At 40.3% G+C, this 27,498-nt stretch overlaps 1 protein-coding gene across 4 annotated transcripts in view; it reads right to left on the bottom strand.

The window, feature by feature from the left end:
* LOC110052893 (ubiquitin-like modifier-activating enzyme 6) overlaps window positions 1-25,699 on the bottom strand; it is a 32,124-nt gene extending 6,425 nt beyond the window's left edge. Inside the window, exons 1-30 of one of the 4 annotated variants that reach the window (XM_089275506.1) lie at window positions 25,557-25,699; window positions 25,436-25,459; window positions 23,102-23,175; window positions 22,710-22,816; window positions 22,071-22,165; window positions 21,493-21,521; window positions 14,986-15,080; window positions 14,534-14,642; window positions 13,456-13,536; window positions 12,192-12,314; window positions 11,870-11,993; window positions 11,252-11,364; window positions 10,666-10,728; window positions 10,229-10,305; window positions 9,402-9,468; window positions 8,909-9,055; window positions 7,430-7,497; window positions 6,967-7,045; window positions 6,514-6,591; window positions 5,684-5,761; window positions 5,097-5,145; window positions 4,610-4,639; window positions 4,005-4,110; window positions 3,401-3,467; window positions 2,922-2,960; window positions 2,556-2,645; window positions 2,059-2,139; window positions 1,124-1,252; window positions 386-437; window positions 237-300 (exon numbers count right to left, since the gene is read on the bottom strand). In XM_089275506.1, coding sequence (XP_089131632.1) covers window positions 237-300; window positions 386-437; window positions 1,124-1,252; window positions 2,059-2,139; window positions 2,556-2,645; window positions 2,922-2,960; window positions 3,401-3,467; window positions 4,005-4,110; window positions 4,610-4,639; window positions 5,097-5,145; window positions 5,684-5,761; window positions 6,514-6,591; window positions 6,967-7,045; window positions 7,430-7,497; window positions 8,909-9,055; window positions 9,402-9,468; window positions 10,229-10,305; window positions 10,666-10,728; window positions 11,252-11,364; window positions 11,870-11,993; window positions 12,192-12,314; window positions 13,456-13,536; window positions 14,534-14,642; window positions 14,986-15,080; window positions 21,493-21,521; window positions 22,071-22,165; window positions 22,710-22,753 — 2,177 coding nt within the window. In that variant the 5' untranslated portion in view covers window positions 22,754-22,816; window positions 23,102-23,175; window positions 25,436-25,459; window positions 25,557-25,699. The remainder of the gene's footprint in view (window positions 1-236; window positions 301-385; window positions 438-1,123; window positions 1,253-2,058; window positions 2,140-2,555; window positions 2,646-2,921; window positions 2,961-3,400; window positions 3,468-4,004; window positions 4,111-4,609; window positions 4,640-5,096; window positions 5,146-5,683; window positions 5,762-6,513; window positions 6,592-6,966; window positions 7,046-7,429; window positions 7,498-8,908; window positions 9,056-9,401; window positions 9,469-10,228; window positions 10,306-10,665; window positions 10,729-11,251; window positions 11,365-11,869; window positions 11,994-12,191; window positions 12,315-13,455; window positions 13,537-14,533; window positions 14,643-14,985; window positions 15,081-21,492; window positions 21,522-22,070; window positions 22,166-22,709; window positions 22,817-23,101; window positions 23,176-25,435; window positions 25,460-25,556) is intronic. The other 3 variants (XM_089275508.1, XM_089275504.1, XM_089275507.1) reach the window with 3 other exon arrangements.
* Between the last annotated feature and the right edge of the window lie 1,799 nt (window positions 25,700-27,498).

The following is a 27,498-nucleotide window of genomic DNA, read 5'->3' as shown; positions in this document are numbered from 1 at the left end:
TGAGAAAAAAAATTCAAACCATCTGGCTAATATATTAAGCTATACTTCAATCAAACAGGTTTTCAGCTTGTTTAGTTGTGGGGTGTGCACAGTATAAGCAACTAATTTTTAACCTTGTTTACTTAAACCACTTTTACATGTAAATACGTTTATCAAGTTGGTGTGGACGGGGTATAAAAGAGCAAAATACTGGACTATAGTTAAGCGAAATATTCAATCAAACAGAAAGCACTTACAATTCATTTTTAGTGCTGAACTGTTGTGGTATTGGTGGTCTCTTGGGGCTTTGCCAAAACAGCGCTGAAAATGGAGAGGATATTGTGGGTATTAAAAGTTAGGTAAGTTAAGAACTAATATGAAATGGCACTACTCGTAATTAACTTACATCCATCCTTGACCCTTGTATCCAAAGGAAATGCATGGAGCAATTGTTTGGCCTAGAAGAAAATAAAATTTTAAATATTTTATGAAAATTACAACAGATTTAACATTCTCTGCCGTGTTGTTCAAACCCCGATTAAGCCAACCTATAGGATTAACGAGAATTTTGATTTCAGTTTTGTAACGTTTCGGTGAGATTTTCTGTTTACAGTGTTTGTCCTTCTGTGTTGAATTATTTAATCTCAAACTACACAAACCTGCGATCGCACTAGACTCCGGATCGAGTTACCTGGGCTTGGGTCATTTAATCTGTCGTGTTCTTGGGCAAGACACTTCATTCTCAGTGTACCTCTTCACTCAGGTGTATAAAGAGGTACCAGCGAATTTACGCTAAGGGTAAACCATCAATGGACAATCAACCCATACAAGGAGTAGAAATACTCCTAGACGTTTTATGCGACGCATCGAAACGGAAACAGGTGACAAGCGACGGCACGATGGACCTCTCTAAATAACACTGTACCGATTTCACAAAGTCATCGGATGAAATCTTGGAGCCCAGATGTATCGCAGAAAAAAACCCTCTCGCACAACAGTCATGAAAGAAAAACCCCGACCCCGACCCCGACCCCCACCAGTCGTTTCAGCACAACCCTTTTCGACTGCGCTAACGTGAACTTTCTTTTTCTCTTGCCATTTTGTCTTTTCCTGCCATTTTGTTCATCATCGGACCAGCTCTCACCTTGTGGTTGTAGTACTTCTCAAATTCTATTCTACTACGAGCAACACAGCTCGCCCAGTCTAAAGGTCGCCGTTTTAACAGTTTTATAACCCGATAAACGCCTTCAGGTTCATTTCCAGATTGAAGGGTCTACAAAAGAAACCGAACAAGACAATGTATCAGCAAAAGCCACATCCACTGTATTAGAACATGTTACTCCTCAGTTTTATTTCTTTGCTGGAGTCTTGTGTACGGAGGCAAGCCAAATTTACAGCCGAGGACCAAACATTTCCTCCCCAATAAAATCAAATATAAAATGCGTGGATCGGACTTAGAAGGGGTCTGACAACTCAGCTACAATCAGGGAAAAAGGTAGTTGAGACACTTTCCGAAAACAAACTTTCTCCCTTCAAGTGTAATTTGTCCTACCTACACTCCTCATATTTGGCAACCTCCACCCTTTCCAATGTTGTAATCACGCGTCGCCAAAGCCTGTTTCAACATAAAATTGGGGTGGGGGTGAGGGGTAGCTATTGACGAAAAACGTGTTTCTTTTATCAAGGGGAGTGCGGATCTCGGTTCGAAAACGTCCCATTTCGAAAATGTCTCAACACTTTTGTTCCTGATTGTAGGTCCAAACTAAAACTTATGACGCACAAGGCCTCTACTTTTTAGACAAGAGAAGGAATGAGAGTTTATAATCACGTTTTTCTCTCTTATCTTTGTCTTTTCACAACGTTCATTGTTTAATGCGGTTGGCAGTAAATTAGAGCCTATTTTGTTCCCTGATACTCCGGTGTGCTGATAAAAAAAGATCGAATAATATGACTTTCTCAAAAAAATTCCTCGATGGTAATAATTTCATGACCTTATCCCACGTTGCATTACTGATACGTTGTAGGTTCACCTAACGCTTATAGCTGCTTAATTTAGATAAATGAAAGTTAGTTGCTTACCTCCAAAAGTTGTTCTGGAGATCCATTTGTTGACCAAAATGTCATGTACAATCTAGGCTTTTGAGTATAACAATTTTCAAACTAAAAAAAAATAGAGAACACACAATTGGTTAGTTCAGTCAAATATAAAGTAGGAAACGTTGTGGGCTTGTTGTAGTTCCCTTCCGAAGTAAAAGAAAATACTACAGAGGCAAAAATCTTGGTCAACTCAATACAAAATCAGACTAATTTGATATTAGATGAATAGTGAAAAGTAAAATTATATATTACCGTGGTCTTAAAGATCAGAGTTAAATTAAACAGGTTTAGCTTCTCATCCCACCCCGTACGTAATATAACCTTTCTTAAAACGTCACCCACCTGCATGATCGATAAGCTAGAGTGCGATACAGTACTCTTCGATTTCAGTATCATATACCTCCTATTCTACTACGACTATTACTCAGGGAAAACCCAATATCATTATGGGCAGGTATAGGGCAACACAACAACGTTACCTTATCTCTGGCCCATTGTATTGTGTGCTCTATAATCGCTGGAAACGACTTGAGTGTACAGTGCGGCACGTCTTCCTCTGGAGGATCTCGCTGTGAATAGAAAAAGAACCAATCAAAAACAAGCATGACACCATCATGCGCCGTCACTTAGCCCCAACCTCGTTTTCAGGGTCTCATACTTCTCTCACCCCGGTAGGGCGGGAATATGAGAGACCCTGGGAACGAGCTTGACTTGGCCCGCGGTTTTCGAAAGAAGACATTTTCAGACAACATGATATATCTTTATAACGTTATTCTACAGTAACATTTTATTTCCCTTTTCTGTAACCAAAAAGCGATGTATTTCAACGGAAAGTATTTACATACCTGACTGGCATATGATTCTGTAAGATGAGGAACAATGACCTGTTGACAAAACAGGTTAACATATTAAGGCAAACCGTCTGGCAGAGCCTACGGGAATCATAGTTAATCAAGGAAGGTACACGATAGTTTGATCCCGAAGACCTATGGGTAGATAATTACAAACTTTCGTCGCGCTGATTTCACCTAAATTGTCTGCTTTTAGGTCTCTCAGATAGAAGACTCTTTCAGCTTTTCCACCATCAAAGAGAATTTAACTTTGACAAGTTCACAGAGCGCCTGTGTAGTGCCTAAGTCGATCGTAAAAACAAAGACCATTTCTGCCTTTTCCTGTCTCGAAACCAAAATGGCCACCCCGATTTAGACCGGCAATCAAAGCTTGCCTGGGCCACAAGTTTATTAGTTGAGAATACTACGGGTTATACCTAGTTAATGAAAAGTTGCCTTTTGCTCGAATATCAGGTATTGACCCCAGCTCTCACCTGAACATGTCCCTTGGGTCCCATGGTTCCTGACTCCAGCAGGGCCCTCTGGGTACTCACGCACCGGCTAAAAAAAAAACAGTACAAATATCATTGTAACTTTACCCCAGGATCGAGCCCCCAAGAAGTGACGCACTACACTAACGGAAGACTACTTAGTGTGAATAGCGGCAAAGGTGTTTCGATGTTCACGGCACATTGTCAGTTTAACAAATTGACGTCAGTTTTTCATGCGTCTGTCCTGTTTTTGATCATGAATTTCGTCATAACATTGTCAAAGTGGCTGTGGATCCGCAGACTACTTTGACAATGTGATGACGAAATTCATTGTCAATAACAGGACAGACGCATTAAAAAGTGACATCAATTTGTTTTTTACGATAACAAATCCTCTGCTCTCGCTCGTTGACGCATCGCATAAATTATAAATTCATGTGTCTGTCCGCTTATTGACAATAAAAATTAACCAATGAGCGCGCGAGAATTTCTGCCGTTATCGTAAAATACGTAATGAACACTCTAGAGGCCAATCTCTAAGGTATGGTGAAGACGGTACATTTCTTCATGAATTGTATTTTGATAACCTGGGATGAATGAAACTTACCTATCCATGTATCGCCGCGCCTCTACATTGTCAAGAGCATTGACCACAAGATCCTGAGAATCAAAAAATTCGTCCGTGTACAGAGCTTCTTCTGTTTCTGGACAAACTGTGAAAACAGAACAGAAGAACCGTGAAAACCAATCAGACCATGCAGTTACATAACAAGTAATCATAAAAACCGAAGCTACTAGGAATTACCTCAAGATTTTATTAACAGCAGTGTTATTATAGTATAACGATATCTTTTGACCAGTTTTGTTGCCTGTTACTACAACATAACGCTCAACTTTTTTTTTTTACAAAGGAGGTCTGTCGTGTAACATCGACGAATTAAGTCATTTTGGTCAAGTCCCTCTTCATGGAGGTCTCAATACTGTGGAACCAATCTACTCGGCGTATTCGGCCGCAACCCAGACTAAGAACGTTGACTGTACCCTTGTGTTTTGGCCAGAGATGTTGCTAAGCAACACGACATGTCCCGATCACGATAAGCGGACGTTATAACCTCGGGAAAGCTCGTTCTATTTCTGATTGGTTAATTAGAATCAGAAGGTCTTCGGGTACTCGTTTCCCTGATGGTCGGAGTTCAAAAATGCATATGTTACCTTTGTGTTGATGTGGGTCCACATACACATCTGAGAGGAGAAGAACAAGAAAGTCACATATATTCGTACACAGGCCAAGTGAAGTTGTTAAGGTGTATTGCTTTTCCCCCAGGATGGAATATAGCAAGGTTTATCAAATTGATCCGATGATCTATTTTCAGTGACAAATTACGTTGTCTCGTGATGGCATTACATTGCCTTGCAAAATGCAAGAAAAATTGCCTCGTGTAACACGACCTTTTTCATTTATCCACGCGTTTAAAATGGCTTCCCTCTTATACGCTAGGATTCGACAAAATGATGACTGACGACGAATGTCACTGATCCGGTTTGGATCTCATGCCAATGCTGTTAATCTTAACATAGGTGCGATAATGGCCCGGGAAACATAATTTCCATTCAGTGACACATATGCATGTTAATTCCGGCGGTGTATCAGTATATCACTAGCGCTATAACACTGACTGCAGATCTGTTGCCACCTTACCTGGGTTTATTAAGGAAACAGATGCAGCAGCCGTCACAGATTTGGGTTTCTGTAAAAGGACAAAGGTTATTACGCACAACGATTAAGCGTTTGCAACACTTTTCCTCGTTAAGATCACGCAGGCAACGCACGTGTTACCTTTATTATGAATCAAAGTCTGAAACCAAGAGAAGTACATGGTGAAGACGTTACTAGACAACACAACCAACTCCAACAAGGTAACGCTGATGTGACACTCGCGAAAACTAGTGCTATGTTAGGATAAGAGAATGTAAATCTTCGTCTGAGAGGGGGAAACCAAAATCTTCGATCTCCTAGCCTTGAAAAAGCAAAGAAATCAAGACTCTGAGACGGCGTCGCCAAAACATTCGAGAGAGGGAGACCCCTGGAATTTTGTCAAATTTCCGCAAAACGCGTAACTTGAATTTTTTTAACCACACCCCACACCTAGAATAGGCAGCCCGTCACAAGCTTGTTCCCCGGCCGTCTGATCGAGATTCTTCGTCAACTCACAGCTCATCAGCGTTCTATGGAATCTAAGATTTTAAAAGCTGAAATTCAAACTAAGACAGCCCTTTCTTACGTACCTGGATGTGGTGAGGCCGAAATAAGAACTGACGATTCAAATTTGACTTTTCTATGAGGTCATTGTCCGTGACGGTCATCTACAAGGGGCAAATAAAAATAGAGCTTCGTTCAAAATTACTGAACAACACTAAAAAAAATGACATGCTAACATCAAACCAATTAGCCTTAGAGTACAGCCGTTTGTAATCGCACGCCAGCCGCTTTGGATGTGACTCAAAAAGTAACCAGGGTCAATGAGAGTCCCTTTTTAAGTTCTATTAGAGGTATGGATAGCGCCATGGGTATGATTTTCAAGCAGTTTTGGTGCGAACTAGGACAACGATTGCTCAGAAAAGTGTTTAGAAAATACACATTTTTGATCGCGTGATCAGTGCAGGGTTTGATTAACATCAGGAACTCATTTGAAGCCCTTCTCAAATGGCTACAGAAACAGTTCCTGGGCGAAGTATTGATTTAACGGTCTGGTCTGAAATAAAGCATCGAATTTGGCTCGAGTCTAAATAGGTAAGGAAAATCACATGCTGCTTTGGTCTGAAATATAGCAAGATCAAGGTCTGATAGCCTGCGAGCAGGCTCACGTTGGAGCACAAGCGGGCGCGCGAAATCGAGCGGCGAAGCCGCGAGACGAGAAATTTCACCAAACTCCCTCCCGCCGGATCGCGTTGCTCTTCGCCGCTTGCACATGTGGCTCAAAGGTGAGCCTGCGCGCAGGCTAAAGGTGTGAGTGCCGCTCTTCCCCACCACATTTTACGGGGAGTACCCGAGGGGATGAGGCAGGTTTATTCACAAACTACAAACGACTGAAATAATAATAAGACAATGGATATACCTTGCCACTGGGACTTCCTGCGATTCCTAAAAGAGCAAAATTCTTTAAAAGTTCACATCCTATAGCACCACATCCTACCTGCAAAAAGTAGAAATAGTCTTAAAGAAAATCAGAATTTTTCCACTCCAAAAACATTTCATAATGTTGCCGCGAGTGAGAATGACTCCCTTAACTTTTTAATACTGCTTCTAGATTTGACTTACTGTAGTACCTTGGTGGATGCATTAGGTTTTGGTCTTACGACCACACGCAAATGATAAAAACAAACGATTGTTTCCTCTACAAACAATTACTTTCAACAACGCTATACAAATGTGAGAACTTTGAAAAAGTTCTCTAATGTTATTTGTCAGCACCTGACTGAGACAGACTTCTTGTTGAAGTGCCTTGCAAAGTGATGCTCAACTTCATGTCGAGCGTTTTATTGCATAGAATAAATAAAGTGTATCTCACCATGAACAACTTCAGATCTGACAGTTTACTACGTAATTCTTCGCCGATACAAATGCGTAGACAATCATATCGATCTTGTCTGGAAAAAAAAATACACAGAATGTTAATTAGTTAACCTAAGTCGGTGTTACATTTAGCTTCGTTTAGAAAGGAAATGAGAATACTGTATCCAGTGGAATCTCGTTATGACGAACAGCCCACCGAAAGATTGGTAGCATGGATGTACGAGAAGACAGATGGAAGGGCGGACCGAAGGACTGGGTGTCTGTCTGCCTGGTCAGTTGACTGACTGAATAACTGCGACGTAAATATTCGATAGCCAACGGGCCGCCAAAATCTTGCCAGGGGGAGCATTTGCCCTTAAATCCGACGGGGGCTAGAGGTAGGCAAAGAGAATGACTAACAGGACAAGGACCTAAGGTAAGGCATATTCTCAGCTAGTAAACAAGAACATCAATCAAACCTGGGCAAAAACGACGTCTTCTCTAACTTCTCCTGCCCCTTGAGCACTTCAGTAGCATCAATATAGAGCTGTGAAGAACAGCAGAAAGAGTGATACACAGAGTCCTATAATCATCGGCATTACAAAAGTTGTCATGTTGACATCTCGCACGCATTTCAATGGTTTCTGATCGATTTTCCAGTAAAAGTCTAATGTTAACTCCACCCTTAAAGTGGTACTATGACGAAAATCCCATCTTTCCTATCTAAGCCATTTTAAAACATAAACAAGTAGTCTGTACGAGAAGAAAACGCTGTTTACTATTATCAAATATCTCTTTTCGTTCCAGAGATATTTAAGTTTTTAAAATATGCAAATTAGCCAAGTGATGACGTCATACACTCAACCAAATTTCCATCAAATATAATGAAGAAAGATATCTCAGCCAATTTGCATCAGAAATGTTTGATTCTTTGCAGGAAGATTCTACTAAATGTGCTCCACAATATGAGCTTGACAGTTTTGTTACCATGGCAACATACTGGGTTCCAGACCTCCCCAATATCAATGGCTTTTCTGGCCACCTTTGGCACTCCATTTTGATATTTGCTAATGGTGCCTCATATGCATGATCCAGAAAGCATATGAATATGTTAGGTCGAGTTCATGGCCTTTTTAAATATTTTTTGAGCTGAAAATCACTAAAATATTGAAATCAAGTGGGTGGGGACTGGAAAAGAGTGAGTTGCCATGGGAACAGAATTTTTTACTGCTGTAGGTGTGCTATCTGTAGAACTATTAGCCTTCCAAGTTTCAGTGGTCTGTGCTAGAAATTGACCAAGATAGCTCTATTTATATACTTGATATAATATTGGGTTGAGTATATGACGTCATCAGTTATCTCATTTGCATATTTTACACATTTTTCGAACTTAAATATCTCTGGAATGAATGCAGATATTTGCAAACGGTAAACAGCGTTTTTATTCTTTCATGCCATTCTATGCGATACACCAAAAAAAATCAAGGGGTAAAAATTTGATCATAGTATCACTTTAAAAGTCTTTAATTTTTATTGGTCTAAACAGATGAAACTCAAAAGGGAGCTGTCAAAAATGTTAAGTGTCAAAGGTATGGCTCGTAATTGTAACACATTTGAACAAAACTGTTTTCCAGTCGAATGACAGCTATTGTTACATAGTTACATCCGTATGGAAAATCACTGCAATGACAAAAAGACATACAGTGTCTAATAAAATGAGTTTTGATGGGAGGTATCAGTCCATGAAGTCTATCAGGGTATTGGAAAAAAGAAAAAGAATCTTTAGTTAGCAACCACACGTCTGTACAAAAATGATGCCGCCTAATTACAAATTGGCCTAATGAACTGTAAGCACAAGTGTATGATAAGCAAGGAGAGGCAGGTCAATGGTATGTACATTCTCCTACTTTGTGTAAGGGTTTGTTGTCTTTGTTATAGTTTTTAATCTTTATACGTACCCACTGTTTTAAAGGAGTGTACTTTCCAGTCAAAGCTTTCAACACTTCTTGGCCTACAATTCCACCAAGAGAGGCTGCTAGGGGTGAAAAACACCCTTGTGATGTGAATGCCAAATGGCAAAGTAGTTTTTCATCTAAACTGTCTGCCTAGAAAAACAAGAACATGATGTACCACCATTTTAGACCTTAGAAAATTATTTTGAAAAGCTACTCTTCTTCATCACACAGTGTTTTGAGTGCATGCGCACCTACACAATATTTCCATTATTCAGTTACAATCTTCAGCAGCATTTGACTTCAGCATTTCATATGTTCTCAGCAATGCATTGTGCTATTCCAGGCTCCAAAATTGCTTCGACAAATTTGCAATATGTATTACTTAAAGTAGATACCAGTTGAGAAACATTTAAAGAGGTAAAGAACATCAATTGAAGATGTGATAAGTTTCTCAGCCATTTTCTAGTGATACATGTTTCATTGGCACATTGCTAACCTTAGTAAGTGCTTTATCGCTGAGTGATATTGCCAATTTGTACAATTTAGTGGCATCACTACTGCTTCTGTAATAAAAAAAAGAAAACGTAATAACTTTAGGATGACCCTCTTTTACATCCAAATACACAGTCACTTTATTAGTCAATACTAGACAATTAATTAACTCTACAACCAATTAAACAGAATTAAAAACTAATTAACTTACAGCTAATCAAGTAGTACAAATACTATATTGGGGGTGGCAAATACATGTAGAACTTAGAAATTCATGGGTCTTAGCCCGGTGGGGGGGGGGGGGTAATCTCATTTAAAAGGATGGGGGTGCTCGTCGTACCTTTTTGGAACCCCTTAGGGTGTTCAGCCTTAAAAGGTCCACAGTGGAAGCTTTTGCAGTACCTTTTAGGGTAGTGAGCCACAAAGATATGACAGGAGACAATGTGTTGTTTTAGAATTGGTGAAAAATTTCAAGCCACACCCACAAAACAGAATCTTGCTTCGCCCCCCTCTTGGAAACTTTTGATTTGATCTCAAAATCTTGGAATGCTTCAATGAGCCTTGTAGTCTTGATTTTTTCCGTGTTTCTTTCTGTACTCAGACCTTATTGTTTAAGACTCACTCTCAAACTTTCAAATACGGATCTTGGCATCTCTGCAAGTCTCTGATTTTACCATTTGTTAGCCCTAATATTAGTCCAGTAAAGAAGGAAAAACAATGAAAAATGATATAATTTTAGTATTACCAGTACTTGACGTGGTAACTTTCACATGTCACTGACTACACCTGTAAAATGGTTGTATGGTGATCTATTAATCTAATTATTTTTACCTGATCTCAGGTAATCTTCCATACTGCTCTTCAAACAAGTGTAGAGCATGTATTCCAAAGTGCAGCTGCAATGGCACCTAAACAACAAACAACAAGATGACCCTTCCTAATTGAGCACCTTGAAAAATAGAGAATGGTGCAAGCTTTAAGACAGAATGGACTTTCTCAACCAGAGAAGTTCTGGAATCCACATTCAGGGAGATGCTACACTTTGTACAAAATAACTTCTTCCTGACCCTAAAACTGGAGAAATCCCTTCAATTGTATGTGGCCCTAAGTTTAGTTCATTCATCTAAAGTATGTTTTTGGTTTTTCATAGTCCACCACATATATCTAATATCACCCAGACACCTTGAGATAAATACAGTAGACCCTTAAACTGTTTACAAAGTAATAGTAAATGTTGATAGATAAGCCACCAAAACATTTCTCCTCACCTCCATCTTACTGAGATCTGCTGTGAGGATATCTGGCTTCCTAAGCTGTGTCTCAAGTGATTCCTGTAAAAGTGAATAATTAAACTATAATGAGAAGTCAGATTTTAATAGAAAGTTTCAAAGGAATCAAAGCCTTTCCCTCCTACAATGTAATCATCACAAACACTGCCTGGTAGCTAAATGGGTCCATACACTGTTTTGGAGAGAATATTAAGAATGCCAACCAAACGATTTTGTAATGATGTTCAAAGTGCAAACAACCCTGTGAAACTCCTTAGGATGGGCTAAATTGTGTTCAACCTTATTCAGCTGCAGTTCTGGAATGAATGCTCCCCTCTATCATCGAGCTTGTTTCAATTATTAAATGCATGTTGTAAGAGTATGCTCTGAGAGTTGTGATGTTATATTTATCAAGACATACTGGATAAAATTAGCAGCTGCAAGCTTAATTTCAAACATCTGTTAGTGCATAAAGATGCATCATCACATGACAAAAATACATATAAATAAATAAATAAATAAATAAAAAAAATAAAAAAATAAACAAATAAATAAATGAAATAAGATATTTTGATCAGTCACTCACAAATGTTATCAAAGAAGAAGAAGTCTTGACTTGTCTTGCTATTCCACCATATTGATAAGCATCATACTCTGGTCCAGTGGTGTCACAGATGCTGAATGCATATGGGGACAGTACTGCAAATTATTAATAAAACATCCATAAATATCACTTTAGAAAAAGCCAAATCACTTTAAATTGCTATATATAATCAAGTCATTATTACAGGCTGACAGTACGTCTGTTCTCTGCATACTTTAAGTCATGATGCCCACATAAGTCTACTCTTGAAACTGTGCAAAACCTAGTACAATGGATTGATTGGTCTGTGTTTGAATTTTGATAAAGTGATGCTAAGTTGTTGTGTCCATGGGCAAGACACTTAACTGTCACAAAGCCTTTTGCCAAATAGGAGTATAAAAGTTTACTGGCCAGTAAGCTGTTAGCACAACCTGACAAAATGTTGGGGTATAAACTGCAAGGAACCAAGATCCCATCCAGTATGAGCACCTAATGTATGCTTCTGCCTTTTTCATGCTTCAAAAACGCCAGCTCTTTGGGTTACTTTGGTTTGAACACATACCTTCACTGTTACAGTTGTTGGCCTCCCAAAAATCCTAAGAACAGAGATAAGTTTCTAACCTTTGACTGTCTGCTCTGAGCCATTGAGAGCTGTCATTCCAACTATCTCTTTAAATGTAACTTTATCACCAGTCTGTAATCCATGCATACGATTGTCCAATGTTGTCACCACACCAGGATTTGCCTGCAACACAGTTTTTCAACAAATGCTTTCAATTGATATAATGATAGCAAAAGATATGTCCAATGTACTGCAAATGGTAACAGCAGAATGGAACCAATATTTTATATTTGATACTGAACAATAAAAGAGTCCCAGTTTTTGCTTAGTCGTGAATAATTTCATGATACATGTATATTCCTTTTGATATTCCCTGTGCACCTTAGTGATGTTCCAAAGAAAGAATTCTTTTGGTTCTTCTCCTGTAGAGTCCAACACCTCAAACTCAGGTCCAAAATCACAGAATGCCCAGCTGAACACTCCATGTACACCTGCACTGATAAACTAAATAGAAATGCAGTTAAGTCACTTATCAGTTGGCACAAGTCTTTAAACCTACCCATCCCCTACCAGAATCCTATATCAACCCCCAACATTTACCATACTTCTCCCATACTACTAGAAGATACTTTTTTATTTTGTACTCCCTTAGATTCGAACACCTGGCCTTTGAATTCGTAGCATATGATTCACACCACCCTCAGTCAGTAAAGCGCAGTATTGTGAAGTGTCTGTACGACCACGCTAAACGTCTCGTAACAAAACCATCAGCAATCGCTGAAGAGAAGAAACATCTGTCATCTGTACTTGTTTCTAACGGATATCCCTCCTCTTTTGTACAGAAGATCACAAAGGCACAAACAACCCCAAGAAGAAGAGCCTGTCACGGAATTTAAATCCACTGCCGTTTGACCTTATGTCCAAGGCGTTTTGGAGTCTCTCTGCCAATGCCTAGAACAACAAGGCATTTGCACCGTCTTTAAGTCTGACACAACACTTCCGTCACACATAGCACGACCAAAGGACACCGTCAACCTGGCTAAACAAGATGGTGTTGTCTACAGGATTCCCTGTGAGTGTGGCAAAGTCTACATCGGGGAAACAGGGAGGTCTACGCAGGAGAGGATCAAAGAACACGACAGGGATGTATGACTCGCCCGTACCCAGACCTCCACCGTTTCTGAACACACCCATGAGACCAGCCACTATCCTATCTGGAATGAGGTCAAGTTTATTGGTCGAGATCCTCACTGGTACACACGTAGGGTCAAGGAAGCTATTCACATAAGACTTCACCCTAATAACATCAACAGGGATTGTGGAATTGAAATTCCTGAAGCATGGATGCCCACAATCAAAAAACACAACAACAGGAGAACGGTACAACAGCGGACCACTGAGAGAACAGCTACTCGCCGGAACAATGGCACAATAGGAGGATTGAAATGCATCAATCACAGCCGACCTTTGTGATATAAATGATACCATGCAATCAGTCGGCCTTATCACCTGAAGAAGACTAGCAGTAAGCAGTCGCAACGTCGCGATCTACATCTCAAGTGACTACATTGTGAGACAAACGATAATACACTTTATTATTGCATCAACCACGATGAATAACAACCTTTTCCTCGACAAGATTTACCTTGATTGTTGGCTTCTGTGACCTGCAAAATGTGTCTACTGCCAGTTGAAAGCTGAGTGGAGCCTCTGTAAGAATCACACACTAAAGAAGAGAATATCCAAATTTGTACACTAAAATTTATGAGAAAACAACTGTAATGGTAGCCATTGAAGTATCATGCAGGTGATTTACTGGTATTGATAGTGTGTGACCAGACTATATTGCACTTCTTCATTCAAACTAGAGCTGGCATATTGCTGGCAAACTCTGACTTGCTCATGAGTTTGGTCTGGGAAAATATTCTGCCTGAAAGAGTAGTTTACATGACTTTGTATTCACGAGACAGCCGATGGCAGAGGCAGTTATACCATTAGCTTCTAGGGAACCCAGGACAAAAAGATGTAAAGGGCAACATGTCCAGGGTTCTCATTAAGTATCAGCCGCTGGCTAAAAAAATGGCTACATTGTACTTCCAGTTCTGAACTGTCTACTATTCGTGAAATAATACTGTCAGTGTATGTGTGTAAGGTGCAAAGAGTAATTTGGGGAAAAACATAGGTTTTTTCAGAGGTTCCGATAGGTTGCAGAAGAAAGTCAAGTATTGGGGGATTTTCAGAGACAAGATTGCAGAAAAAAACGGGTGATTTCATGGGAATTTTGGGGACAAAATTTTGCTGAAAAAAGATTGATTTCTAAAATGGCCAATTTTGCAAGAATTTTCTGGGCACGTCTCCCTGGAAAGCAATCGGTTCTGCACTGATTTCAGGGTCTGCTGCTTGCCTGTGGTTTCAAGACTCCTTACCATTTGGACATGCGTTGCTGATTCAACATGTTTATCAACTACACTAGTGCTGTAGGATAAAAATTGAAAAAAAAACCCTTTGTAACCCCATTAATATTCTTGGCATTTTGACCTTTTCCAAAATCAAATTTTCTTTTTAGGAAATACCTCCAAGAGAATGCACAAAATAGCATTTCAGAACCTTGCAATTTCATGAACAAGCCCTTTACTCCCTAAATTAATGAGAACCCTGGGGCAAACATTTGTTTGTGTACATGTAGATGCCAACCAGCAAATTATGACTGTCAACAAGTATACCTGATAGTGAGTTAAGAACTCTAAGTTTCCATCACTAATTGAAGAAGTTGAGGTCTGAATGTTCACGTATGGATTCAGCTCAGCTAGCTGTGAAGCACTAGCCTCGGCTCTGGAGAAGCAAAATTTTAGATGATAAAATTACTAATTTTGGAAAAAATGCATCATTAATATTACTTTATCTTCCTTATTGCAGTGGACATATATATGCCAAATTATTTTTTTTGGGGGGGGGGGGTGGTACATGTATGTTAAATGACTGTGTGGTACATGTATGCTTTTGTGTGGTGTGTTATCGAATATCTAATTGTTGTTCTCCTGAATAAAGTCCTGTAACAAAGGTAAGCATTCCATAAAGGCCAGGCACAGCACGCCACACATTGCATGTTCAAGTTGATATCTATAAGTTGTAAACAATATTATTATAATATTAGTAATAATGAGTAGATAAATACCTATTTTTCTTGTCCCTAACATCTTTTTCTCGCAAGAAAAACTGGCTTCCCAGATCATGATAAGAGGCAACCTTGGTATCATGCAGTGTGATTGACTATTGAATAAATTAAATAGATATGGCAATTAAGGAACCTACCATACAGTATATTCAACCATATATGCTACATGCACAGACACTGAATGCAAAGAATTATAAATGACCTTTTGATTGAACTTGTCTATTGCAGAGATAGTGGCATGGTAGGAGGAAGCATTATGTCCTCTACTCAATAACTCGGCAATTCTGTAGCCTCAACCTGCCAATTTAATGAGTTCTTTTATTTAATTAATATAAATCAAATGAAGTATTTCATCTTATGGTATACACATTTCAACAAGTATATTGAAAAAAGTTTCTCTGTGAGTGCCAGGTGGGTAATTAAAAGCTATTAGAATACATGTGTTGAAAGCTGAACTTTCTAGACTAGCCGTTTTGTACTAGAGATCGGACATGACATTGCGTGACAAGCCAAACATTCTAGAAAAGCCATTTTGTATTGTTTTGTAACCCGGATGTGACGTTGCATGAATTGTTGTACCCCCCTATAGGGGTTGTAGAAACATGTGTTCAAAGAATAAATATGGAGTCCAAACATGGTGACCCGCAACGTGTTTAATTGCTAGCCTCGAGTGTTGTTTGCTTTCGTTTGTTGCCAACACCGATCGAAATGAAGACGAAACAAATTGATCAGCTGAAGAGAGCTCGCACTGGGTTGAGAGGCTGGATGAAAAGGGATTTTGGCGCTGTTAGAAACATGATTGAGTCCGACTCGCCTGAAATTGCTCGCGTGGAAGAAAAACTCGATTCAATTGTTACAAGATTGCAGAAAGCCGAGGATCTGCAGATGGAAATCGAGAAGCTCTTGGATGATGACTCGCAAGTAGGAGATGAAGTGGATGCCCAAGGACCATGGTTCGATATGGTAAGAGAACGAATTCATGATGTGAAATTATGGTTAAAAAACAGCCAAAAGCAAAATACAAGTGAGAAGCCTGAACCCATTGCACCATCACCAAAACATACGTCAAGTGCGCCTAAAATGAAGTTGCCAAAAACTGACCTTAGGAAATTCTCGGGCGATGTGTTGGACTGGCCAGAATTTTAGGACATTTTCAGAGTAGCAATACATGATAACGTTAAAATACCCACTGTGCAGAAGTTTGTTTACTTGAAGTCCCTGCTATATGGCGAAGCCGCAGAACACATTGCAAACATCAAAACTGAAGAGGCAAACTATGAAGTTACTGTACAACGCTTGACATCACGCTATGGCAAGGATGAAGTGCAAAAAACTCGCCTAATGACTAAACTAGCAGAAATGAAAGCACTTGAACAATCCAATAAAGCTATGAGAGATGCATTGGATGAGCTTTGTGCAACTGTGCGAGCGCTTGAAGTACAAGGAGTTACTACTGAACAATACGGAACCCTTTTGATGCCTTTGATTGAATCAAAACTTCCCAAGGATTAGAGATTGGTGTGGGCCCGAGAAAAAGCTGGCTTATCAAAGGAGGATGTAACATTCTCGAAGCTGTTGAAATTTTTGGAACAGGAACTGGAAATTCGAGAGAGTGCTGACCAGACTGTTGAGATAGAACAGCCATCTCAACACCACCAGTCTATCGAAAAGGAAAAACCTTTGTTGTCAACTGCATCTGGTTTAATGGCTAAATCTGTAACATGTACCTTCTGCAAGGGTCCACATAGTCCTAAACAGTGCTCTGTACCTATGTCGGTTGATGATCGCTTTAAGAAAGTGAAGGAAATAAGGGCTTGCTTTCGTTGTGCTCGAAGTGGACACCGAATGACTGCATGCAGGTTTCGAAAACCATGCCAGTGTGGACGAGGATCCCATATCCCTCAGCTATGCAAGACTGGCGGAGTGAAAATTCCAGAAGTTCAAAACCCCACTCCAAGTACGGGTAACCCGCCAAACCACCCAAGTTGGAATCCTGCTGCCCCTCCTTATACACCAGCTAACCAGAGTCATTTGCCACCGTTATCTCAACCTCCAACAGCTGCTGTAATGTCTTCTGCTAAGAATGCTGACATCAAAACTGCTGGCGTGATGATGAGAACTGTGTGTGTTGTTATTGGGGCTGTGGCTGTAAGAGCATTGTGTGACACTGGGGCCACCTTTACCATGATGCCATCATCTTTGGCTGCAAATATACCAAAGAGAGTTGTTGGAAAACATCATTTGCGGATTGAGACACTTGGAGATGTGCTGGAAGGCGAATTCGATGTTGTTGAGGTGACTGCAAGAGGAATAAACCTTCCAAATACCTTTACCTTCCAAGCTGTAGTGATGGATGAGTTGTCTGGTGTCTTTGAGAGGGTGGAGCCTGAGTCCTATCGAGCCCTTCAAGAGGTTGTTGGTGGTTGTCCAGTCCTTGCTGATCTCGCTGGCCCTGGTACAGATAATATTGGTATTGTGTTTGGAGAAGATTGCTATGACACCATTGTCCAAGGTATGACAATTAAATTGAGGAATGGTCTCAAAGGAACACCGACAATTTTTGGGTGGGTCCTTCATGGTGGAAGTGGATCCATTCCATTTGCGGGTGTGGCTGCCAGAGCTTATATCCATGCATTTCAGGCCTCTGTTCATGAACAACTGCAGAACTTTTGGACTTTGGACCACCTTGGTGTTGCACAGGAGGAAGTGTTGGAACGAGACATTGAGCTGGAGGTAAAGAATGCTATCCAACGCAACGAATCTGGGAAGTATGTTGTGTCGTGGCCTTGGAAACCTCAAGCTCGAAAGCATTTAGCACTTAACAAGGCCCTTTGTGAAACAAGGCTTCATCGCATGGTGAGAAAGTTGACGCCTGAAGAGTACACAGCATATGACATTCAGTTAAAAACACTCCTTGAAGAGGGTCACATTGAGCTGTTACCAGAAGCCTGCATTCCTCAGTCCTATCTTCCACATCGAGGAGTTGTTAAGCCTGATTGGGAGACAACTAAACTGCGCATTGTGCATGATGCCTCAGCTAAGTCTGAAGGAGGCCTTTCTCTTAATGATGCCCTTGAGAAAGGACCAAACTTGTTACCGCTGTTGTGGGGCATACTTCTCCGTTTCAGAGTTGGCAAAGTTGGTGTTGTAGGTGATCTTGAAAAGGCATTTCTGCAGCTGTCGCTTCGTGAGGAAGACCGAAATGTTTGTTGCTTCTTGTGGCTCAACCCGCAAGGGGAGATTGAGGTGTACAGATACAAAAAGGTTTTCTTTGGTGCCAAATCATCACCATTTCTGCTGCAAGTAGTCCCGAAACAGCATTTAGAGGGTTTCATCAGTGAATCACAAATGGCTTCCCAGCTTCTTCGCAACCTTTACATGGATGATCCAGTGAACTCAATGGAGAACACCAAGGAAGCAAGGGAGTTCTGGCACGAAGCAGCTTTAACCTGCGGAAATTTCGGTCCAACGATCAAAATCTGCTCCATGAGTTTTCAGACAGCCAAGTGCAGCAACTTCACAAAGTACTTGGGGTTAGTTGGGACTTAAAATCTGATGAACTTCTTCCACTTGTTGATCTGGAAGTTATGGTACCCAAGAAACTTACGAAGCGAGAAGTGTTGTCCTGTCTGTCTAAGATTTACGACCCATGTGGGCTAGTGAGCCCGGCTGTCACTCCACTGAAGATTATTGTCCAAGACTGTTGGAAAGAGAAGCTCGGATGGGATGAGGAAGTTAACCCGGATTTGCGAAGGCGCGTTGAAGAAGTATTGAAAGGGTTGTCAGGAGGAAACCATCTGAGAGTAAACTGATGGTTGGGAATAACACCCTCTCAGTGCAAGGACACAAAACTGTCACTTCACGTTTTCTGTGATGCCTCCTCTAGAGCCTATGCTGCGGCAGCCTACATTCGTGTTGCAGATACGAATGGGGACATAACAGTGAATCTTGTTGCTTCGAAATGTCGACTTGCCCCACCGAACGGAGACACGATTCTTGAACTTCTTGGTGCCTTACTAGGAGCTCGACTTCTCAATTCACTGAGATTGGAGTACAGCAGTGTCTTTAAGATTGATGATGAATTCCTTTGGACAGATTCCAGTGTTGCTCTCTTGTGGATAAGTCAGGGACCGCGTGTGGGTGGAGTGTTTGGCGCTAACCGTGTGGAAGAGATTACTGCTGTTGGTGGAGTGTGGTCGTGGGTTCCAACAGATGAAAACCCTGCGGACTTACCTACTCGGGGTATGACGGTAGCTCAGTTGTCTGACTCCAAGATTTGGTGGAGCAGCCCGGAATGGTTGAAACGACCTGAGGCAGAATGGCCGAAGCATCCAAAGAATGACACAGATGCTACATTGCTGATGATGGCCGTAGCTGATAATCAAGAACCAAAATATGTGGAGGAAATTGTTGACCCACCCCGAACAAGCAAGTACCTTCGCACTTTGAGAAGTGTAGCTTGGATGCTACATTGGCGCAAGTCTCCTAAAAGCACCCAAAATATGCTGACCTCAGAAGAGTTGCAATATGCCAAAATGGTCATCCTGAAACAAGTGCAAAGCAAGTTTTTCTGGAGGGAATTAGAGTCAATGGAAAATAGCCAACCAGTTTACTGCCAGTCTAGTCTGCGGTCCTTACACCCGTTCTTGGAAGGAGGATTAATCAGGATGGGGGGTCGTTTGCAACAAGTGGAGGCGACCTTTGAGGAACTCCATCCAGTGCTGGTTAAGAAGTGTGGTGTTGTCAACCAATTGGTGCTTCATATTCACGAACAAATGCAACACGCCGGTACTGCAACAGTTATTTCAGAACTGAGACGCCAAGGGACTTGGATCCTGCGCTCTAAGAAATCAGTCTCATCAGTGATACGGAAGTGCAGGAAATGTAGCAGGTTCTTGGCGGCTCCTGCATCTGAACAGACACCTCCTTTCCCTAGGTGTCGTGTAACTTGCAAGCGTCCCTTTGAAACAACTGGCATGGATCTAGGAGGACCATTATACCTGAAGGATAACAGTAAGGTCTGGTTCGTAGTATTTACCTGCATGTCAGTTAGAGCCATTCATTTGGAACTTGTGACGTCATTGTCTGTAGAAGCGTTGACTCAGGCACTGCAGAGATTTATGAACAGAAGAGGTGTCCCACAGTTGTGCATAAGTGATCACGAATCAAACTTTGTGGCGGCAGCTAAGTGGGTTAAAGAGAAGAATCTTGACATGAAGTGGCAATTTGTGGTGGAACGCGGACCTTGGTGGGGAGGAGCCTGGGAGAGGTTAGTGGGCATTGTTAAAGGCCTGCTACATTGCTAGTTGGGCCATGATGTGCTTTCCTGGGAGGAATTAGTAACTGCTCTAACTGAGGTGGAGAAAGTCATCAACCGCCAGCCTATCACTTACTTGTGGGAGTCGAGCAATCCTGATGGTGGTGTTCCTATCCCTTTGTGTCCTGAAAAGTTCCTGTTGCCACCGCGAGAAGACATCAAGGAAGAAGAAAGAGAACTAAACATCTCTGATGAATTTCAACAGAGAAAAAAGTGGCTGTCCTCCATGAATGACATATGGAGGAAAGAATACTTGCATCAAGTGCTGGGTTCACAAGGGGAAGTTTGGAAGACTCAGCCAAATCCTTTAAAAGAAGGAGAAGTTGTCCTTGTAGCTGATGACAGAGAAAAATGTCTAAATTGGAAGATGGGGGTTGTCTGGCAGCTCATTCTTGGCAGAGATGGAAGATGCCGTGCTGCGACTGTCCAGGTGAAGTCGGGACTGCTAACCCGACCAATTCGCAAACTGTACAAATTGGAGCTCTGTGCTGAATTTGACAATCTCCCGCCCATTACAAGCTCACCAAAGAGTACTGAACAAGATGGTGGGATGTTAGACAGTGAGGCCGAGACGATGGAGGATGAAGATGAAGAAGCTGAACCTGAAGTCACCCTTCCACAGAGGACTTGGAGAGGAAGAGAGATTGTTCGTCCAAGTCGCTATAAGGACTGACCAAGTCGATATAAGGACTGAACAAGTCGCTATAAGGACTGACTAAGTCGCTTTAAGGACTGACCAAGTTACTTTAAGGACTGATTAAGTCGCAACAGGTTACCGCAAGTTGTGAGGTGGAGGATGTTGAAAGCTGAACTTTCTGGACTAGCCGTTTTGTACTAGAGATCGGACGTGACATTGCGTGACAAGCCAAACATTCTAGATAAGCCGTTTTGTATTGTTTTGTAACCCGGATGTGACGTTGCATGAATTGTTGTACCCCCCTATAGGGGTTGTAGAAACATGTGCTCGAAGAATAAATATGGAGTCCAAACAACATGTAGTCTTCTAAATATTGGTCTTAAATGCCCACTAGTTCCAAAAAAAAAGTTTTAGGTATAATGCCATGGAAACCATTGTAAACAGAGCAGCTAGCCACTGCTATAGAATCTAAACTGACTATGCCAAAGAACAGTTTTTTTGAAACTGTTTTTTATCGTTTTTACTTCTCAGGACCTACTGCTTCAAGTTTTACCTTAATTCCAGCCAGGACAACGTTTTTGGCTGAAAAGAAATCAATAAACTAATCAGTAATTATTAAAACAGCTACTCCCTAGTGTAGGTACAGTAGCTTGGGTCAGGCCACATAGTGCTCCTGGAGAGCTGGTTGCAGTAAGCCTGCACAACCAGACCGCAGCTCAACACTGGCACGACATGGGAGGATTTTCGAAGAAGACCTGATCATATTGGAAGACATCTGAAGATTTTGACAAAATTCAGAAGATTTCCTAAGACATTTCAAACATTTTGCAGTTCCAGTCACAGGATGTGTAACTTTTCAAAAACTATTAAAAGTCAGAGAATTGGAGGAAGGGTACCCTTCTTTATATGGACTTTTCTTCACTTGGATCGGAACATCTTCCTATAGTTTTTGAATGTGCATCAGTTAAGGCTGCAATAGATTTATTTTTCAGCTAGGCAAGCATAAGGGCAAGAGTAAGGATGAGATCAGACTCTGATCCCCAAAATGTAAGGTTCACACCTAAGACATTAAACTTGGCAGGTATGACATAACAAAAAGCTTTAGCTGAAGCATTTGCTAGAGTGTCTTACCAATTTCTACTCCCAATCCGCCAAGCCCACTGAGAAACACTTTAGATTGTGCCATTTTGATCATTGCGCCATCACCAAGCATATATCGCTGACGACTGAGTAAATAAACACAGCTAAGTTATAATGATTCAATAACATCCTTACAGGCTTGCCATGTTTTGAGGAAGAAAGCTGAGAAGGAACAGTAGGCAGCCATAACAGTTTGTGTTTAGGTCCTAACTCTAAGACTGCAAACTATCCAGTGAAAATGCCCTAGACGTTGTACATGGGACCAATTTACAGGTCTAAACCTGCTAAAATACACTGACTGGGAAACGGATGCTTTACAAGTCTCTTTGGTGATATTTTATCAAATATAAAATCTTTTGTCAGCAAACAACGGTACAAAGAGGTAAAAGTATGTATTTAGTTGGCTAAAGATGTCTAACAAGCTGATGGTTGAATGGCCAGGCACCGGCCCTTTATAGGCAGGAAAATCTTCCTGAACTGAACTTCTTTATGAGAAAAAGAAAAATGTTGAAGATTGTCAAACCACGCAGGCATAGTCATTCTCACAATCAGTCACTTTGCCTGGTGTCCCATCTTTAATGAAATCCCTTAGAAATAAGAATAACTGGTTTATAATTTCTTTCATCTCACCTGTATAAAGAGTCATCAATTGCAATGTCAGTTGTGTTCTCCATTTTGTGACACAAAACAAAAAATTGATTCCTTTTTCAGTCGAATGGCAGTGTCAATGGCATTCACTATGGAAAGAAAAATAAAAATCACCTGGCCACTGGTGAAACTGAACCTATATTGTTACACTGTAGGTATGTATTCTTCTATATAGTAGTTAAAATTATGTGGTTAAATCTTCAATTCTGTGTGCCCTAATGAATAATCACAGTACAAAATAATAATGCCATCTTGGTTCATGACTAAGTACAAGGTGCATGGGTCTAGTGGCTCTGTAGTGTCAATCGACAATCTGCATTCCTTATGTTTCTGCATTTCTAAAGAAAAGTTATTGAAGAAAATGGAAATTTTACCAGAATGTTGACCCTGTTAAGGGCTCAAAGCCAGGTCAGTCCATCCAGAGTCCAAAACAGTGACCATTTGACCACTGCCCAAGGGTTTAGACATTAAAAAAAAGAAATGGTTTTTAATGCTTCTATGGTACATGTATTTCAACATAAACCTAAACCATGTCAATCATGTCTTCATAAGCCTAAACAATTTTTCACATTTTTGGCTTCATGAAAAGCCAAAGCCTATAACTGGCTTATAGCTCTTGGCTTTTAAGTTACCGTATACCTTCTGACGTGTGTCATGCCCAAGCGAAACTGAGGAACAATTAAATTAAAATTTAATTAAAAAAAAAAGATTTGCTTTGACCTGTAGCGGGACACCTCCAACAGTCCAGTTTCTGTACCAATAATGAAGTGATAATTAAAAGTGTTTTGCTTTTGTTCTTATATTGGGTACTGGTCAATTACAATTTTTACTCCGTAGCATTGCCAGGTTGTCTAAACAACAATTATTATTTGCCAAGAAACATTGTCAGGGTTGATTGTCTTGTCCAAGAACACAACACAATGTAGTGCTTAAACTCAGAATGCTTGATCTGAAGCCCAGCTCACTAATTGAAGGCTTTTGTGCAAAAAGGGCATACATGTATATAGCATTTTGGGCCGATTTTTATTTTTTGCAGGATCAAGCTAATTTTTGGCAGACTGACTTGTTTTGACATAAAAAGCATCGTTGTGTAATTGTTTCTGTTGATTTGAGCTTCATTTTCGAGAAATAATGTATGTAAAAAAACTCAGGCCGATTTTGACGCGGCGCAAACTTGAACAGTTACTTTTAGCAGCTTCAAAAGCACGGTTTTTTTTAAATAGATGTTTTGATTTTTGAAAGAAGAAGAGAAATAGACCGAAAAAAAAAAAAATCGATCGACCTCGTATCGAACTGGTGTCACGACAAAACAAACTCGAATCTGGCCGGTTCAGTGCCTTATTCGGTTGCGCTAACGAAGCAACAGCAAGAGAATTGTGTCATTATATCAATAATAAAACTAGCGGCAAATACCACGATTCGGTGACTTCATTGTTTAGCAAAACAAAGGTTTCTTTTGTTTTTCGCTCAACGAAAGATCTCAGAAAGATACCCTTGGAAAACTGACGTTATTTCTCGAAAACGAAGTGCAAATCGACAAAAACAATTACGCAACAATGCTTTTCGTGTCAAAACAAGTCAGTCTGCCAAAAATTAGCTCAATCCTGCAAAAGTAAAAATTGGCCCAAAATGCTATATATGCCCTTTCTGCAAGAAAGACTTCAATTATTAGACCAACTCACCTCCCATTTCATAGAGAGTGGTCTGCAGGTATTTCATACTTGCAGTGACCTAATAGTCTGAATCCTGGCTAGGCCAAAGTGCTTTGTTCTTTGGCATCAGACATAACTCAGTGCCTCGCTCTACTCATTCAGGTGTATAAATGGGGGCCAATGAATATAATGCTAGGGTAACCCTAACATGGCCATGGACTTGCATTCCATTACGCAAAGAGCAGAATATTACTTGCCAAAAATTTCACACATTTCATTTTCAGACACTTTTTATTTTAGAATTTCGGGCAAATTTTAGACAAAAATTTCAACATTTAACAAAACATATCTAAAGTAAATTTACGCATACAAAACAAAATTCAGCAGAGTGAAAATGCTAGTTTTACTGCCCCCTCAAGGTTTTACAGATATCCTGACAAAAAAATAACATAAATTCTATCAAGCTACTATATATGTATCTCAACTAGAATTCTATTCCTAACAGAAACTAAGAGCTTTGGAACTACTTACATTATAGAGGTTTTATACTGAACTGTAAATATTTCTGACGCATAAAATTTCATAAGAGTAAAAATTCAAGATGGCTTTATTTTTGCACACTTTTTCAATGTCCAATGCAAAAAAAGGTTAAGTGGGAGCCTGGTAACCCATATAGGCATGCAAATACATGGGATTACCTGGCCTTACACCATTTTGTCCCCATGCACTATAATGATAATCACTGTAAGTTACAAATTTAAAGAACCTGCAACAACCACTGTTGTAATCTATTTAAAAACTTACTGATGATAACACCTTTGGAGGAAGAAAATTGCCATTTTCATAAGTAGCGTGTACACGGTGTTGCTCCAGTGCTATATTAAACTTATCAATATGCAACAGCAGGTGAAACTCTGTCATTGCAAGTTCTTTGGAGTATTAATCAAAATAACTTTATCAACAGAAGGGTCAAAACCGTTAAAACGTTTAAAATATAATTTCAGCGAAGTATTAACAGATTTCTACACTATTATCACATGTAAAGGCTTAGCTTACATTTGTATTTCCAACAGTCGGAAGCTGCAAAAGGAGCGAGGTTTTTGTACCTGAACTTTCAATTTTGCAGATTAAAAAAAGGAAAATACGGCGATAAATCAGACGGTTGAGTTTACTATACCTGATTACCAAATTTGCTCAGGAAATACAGCTCCTAATAACTCGCACAAGAAGGCAAACGAGGTCACATTTGGTTCCTGAAATTGTTGTGGGCCGGCTGGCGTGGTGGAGTGGTGGAGTGGTGGAGTGTCTGCTGAGTGCCTGAGAGGAACTCGGGAGAGGACAACTCGGTCCCAGATCCCTAAGATAATTGATTCTCTCGACATGCCAGGACCTGTGTCACCTGTCTGTCCTTCATATTGAAGGTTTGAGACAATTGAGGCTTTGAAGACTAACCGCTTTCCCAACGGGTTTGACAGCTGATGGAATGACTGAACTCTTGAAAACTTTACTGAAGTATGAGATGTTCTGTTACGCGTACACCACTCATATTCCGGCATATGTCCAACAGCAGCCTCACTTCCAGAAGAAAATAAGGTTACTCATTATCCAAACGCAGTGGAAAACTATGTTTTGAAAGCCCCCTCTACTCTGGGTCCCTATTCGGAGGGCGAAAAATGCCGTGAGCTTGATCTTCGCTCGTGAAGCGCACGACCCTCACACGCCCCCCCCCCCCCCCAGGGCGTGTAAGAGTCACCATCCTCCCTCACCGTTTCTACACTCGCCTGCACACTCGCGTTCGCAAAAAAATACGACTGCTTTGCAGTCTACAAACGACAGAAAACTCTGTTCGTAAAAAAGGACCATACAAAAATTACAAGAGAAACAGAAAAGGAAAGCAAGAGAAATGTATTCACATTAGCGATTTCAGTCATTATACGTATACATGGACTAGTAAATTTTATTTTGGCAGCGAATTTATATATGCCGAGTCAGGGATATTGTGCAGTACATAAAGTCTGGATAAAGACAACTCCACGATTACGCAAGTCGCTCTAAACATTCATCATCTATACTTCTTCAGCGCTAGGCTCCTGCCTGACCCAATTATTACAGTGAGGGTAGATAAGGCCATTAAAGCTATTTTTACGTTATCAAAGTCATGCATAAATTCGTCAACTAATACTGGCTGGATAGCGAGACGGGACATTCTGGCCTGGTAGAACGAGGAGGAGAAGTTGGGGCTACCAAATAAAGTTTTACGCGGGATCTTCCGCCCCTTGGTCTAAACCTTTGCCATTTTTGACAGCAAGGGTAACCCCTTTCTTATAACTACAGTTACTGTTACATAGTACAGTAGATTAGATCTACCGCAACTCTTTTCTCTAACCTAAATAGTTACCTCTTTCGAGTAGCGCTTCCACGTTATAGGCAGCAGCTCATCAGAGGTAACCAAAGTTGTGACATTGAGGTTAGCTGTTAATGAAGTATATATTTAATAGATTTTAATATTTAATAAAGGTGGTCTGTCTTGTATGTTGCCTTTTTAAGCGTGCATTTGATTTGTAGTTTTTACTTTTTATTTGTAGCCTAATTGTATTATATAGCGTATTTAATTCTTAGGATTTTAACTTTTAGGATTTAGGATTTTAGGTTTTTAAAGAATTAGGATTTCAATTTTAAAGTATTGTAAAGCGCCATGGACAATTAGTGGAAAATGGCGGTATATAAATGTATATTTATTTATTTATTTATTTATTTATTTATTTATTTATTTATTTATTTATTTACGAGAGCATATGTACGGTTTTTTCACCCGGCGCGCGGAGACAAGAGACAGCCAGAAATACGTCTGTGTTCGCAGGCTACACTGGGTTTTAACCTTTTTACGAACCATCCTTACAGGTATGGGCGGTATTATAATTTTATTATCATTGTTATCAACGTTTTATATTTTACTTTGCTCGCCATCTCCGGGAGCCATCTATTATTTTCAGACATCTAATCCCTTAAATTGTAGTGAAAAAATAAATAAACTAAAATTAATAAATGATTAAATAAGCCTATTATAGTTGTCCATGTTGTGACTGACTAGCCCACTCTACCCTTGAAAGGTTGGCTTT

This window comes from Orbicella faveolata, unplaced genomic scaffold (assembly GCF_042242905.1).
Source record: "Orbicella faveolata isolate gen_17 unplaced genomic scaffold, um_ofav_v1 contig_36, whole genome shotgun sequence".
In the NCBI taxonomy this organism is placed as follows: domain Eukaryota; kingdom Metazoa; phylum Cnidaria; class Anthozoa; order Scleractinia; family Merulinidae; genus Orbicella; species Orbicella faveolata.
Note: the sequence above shows the minus strand (reverse complement) of the source record. Positions and strands in the feature narration are given on the sequence as shown.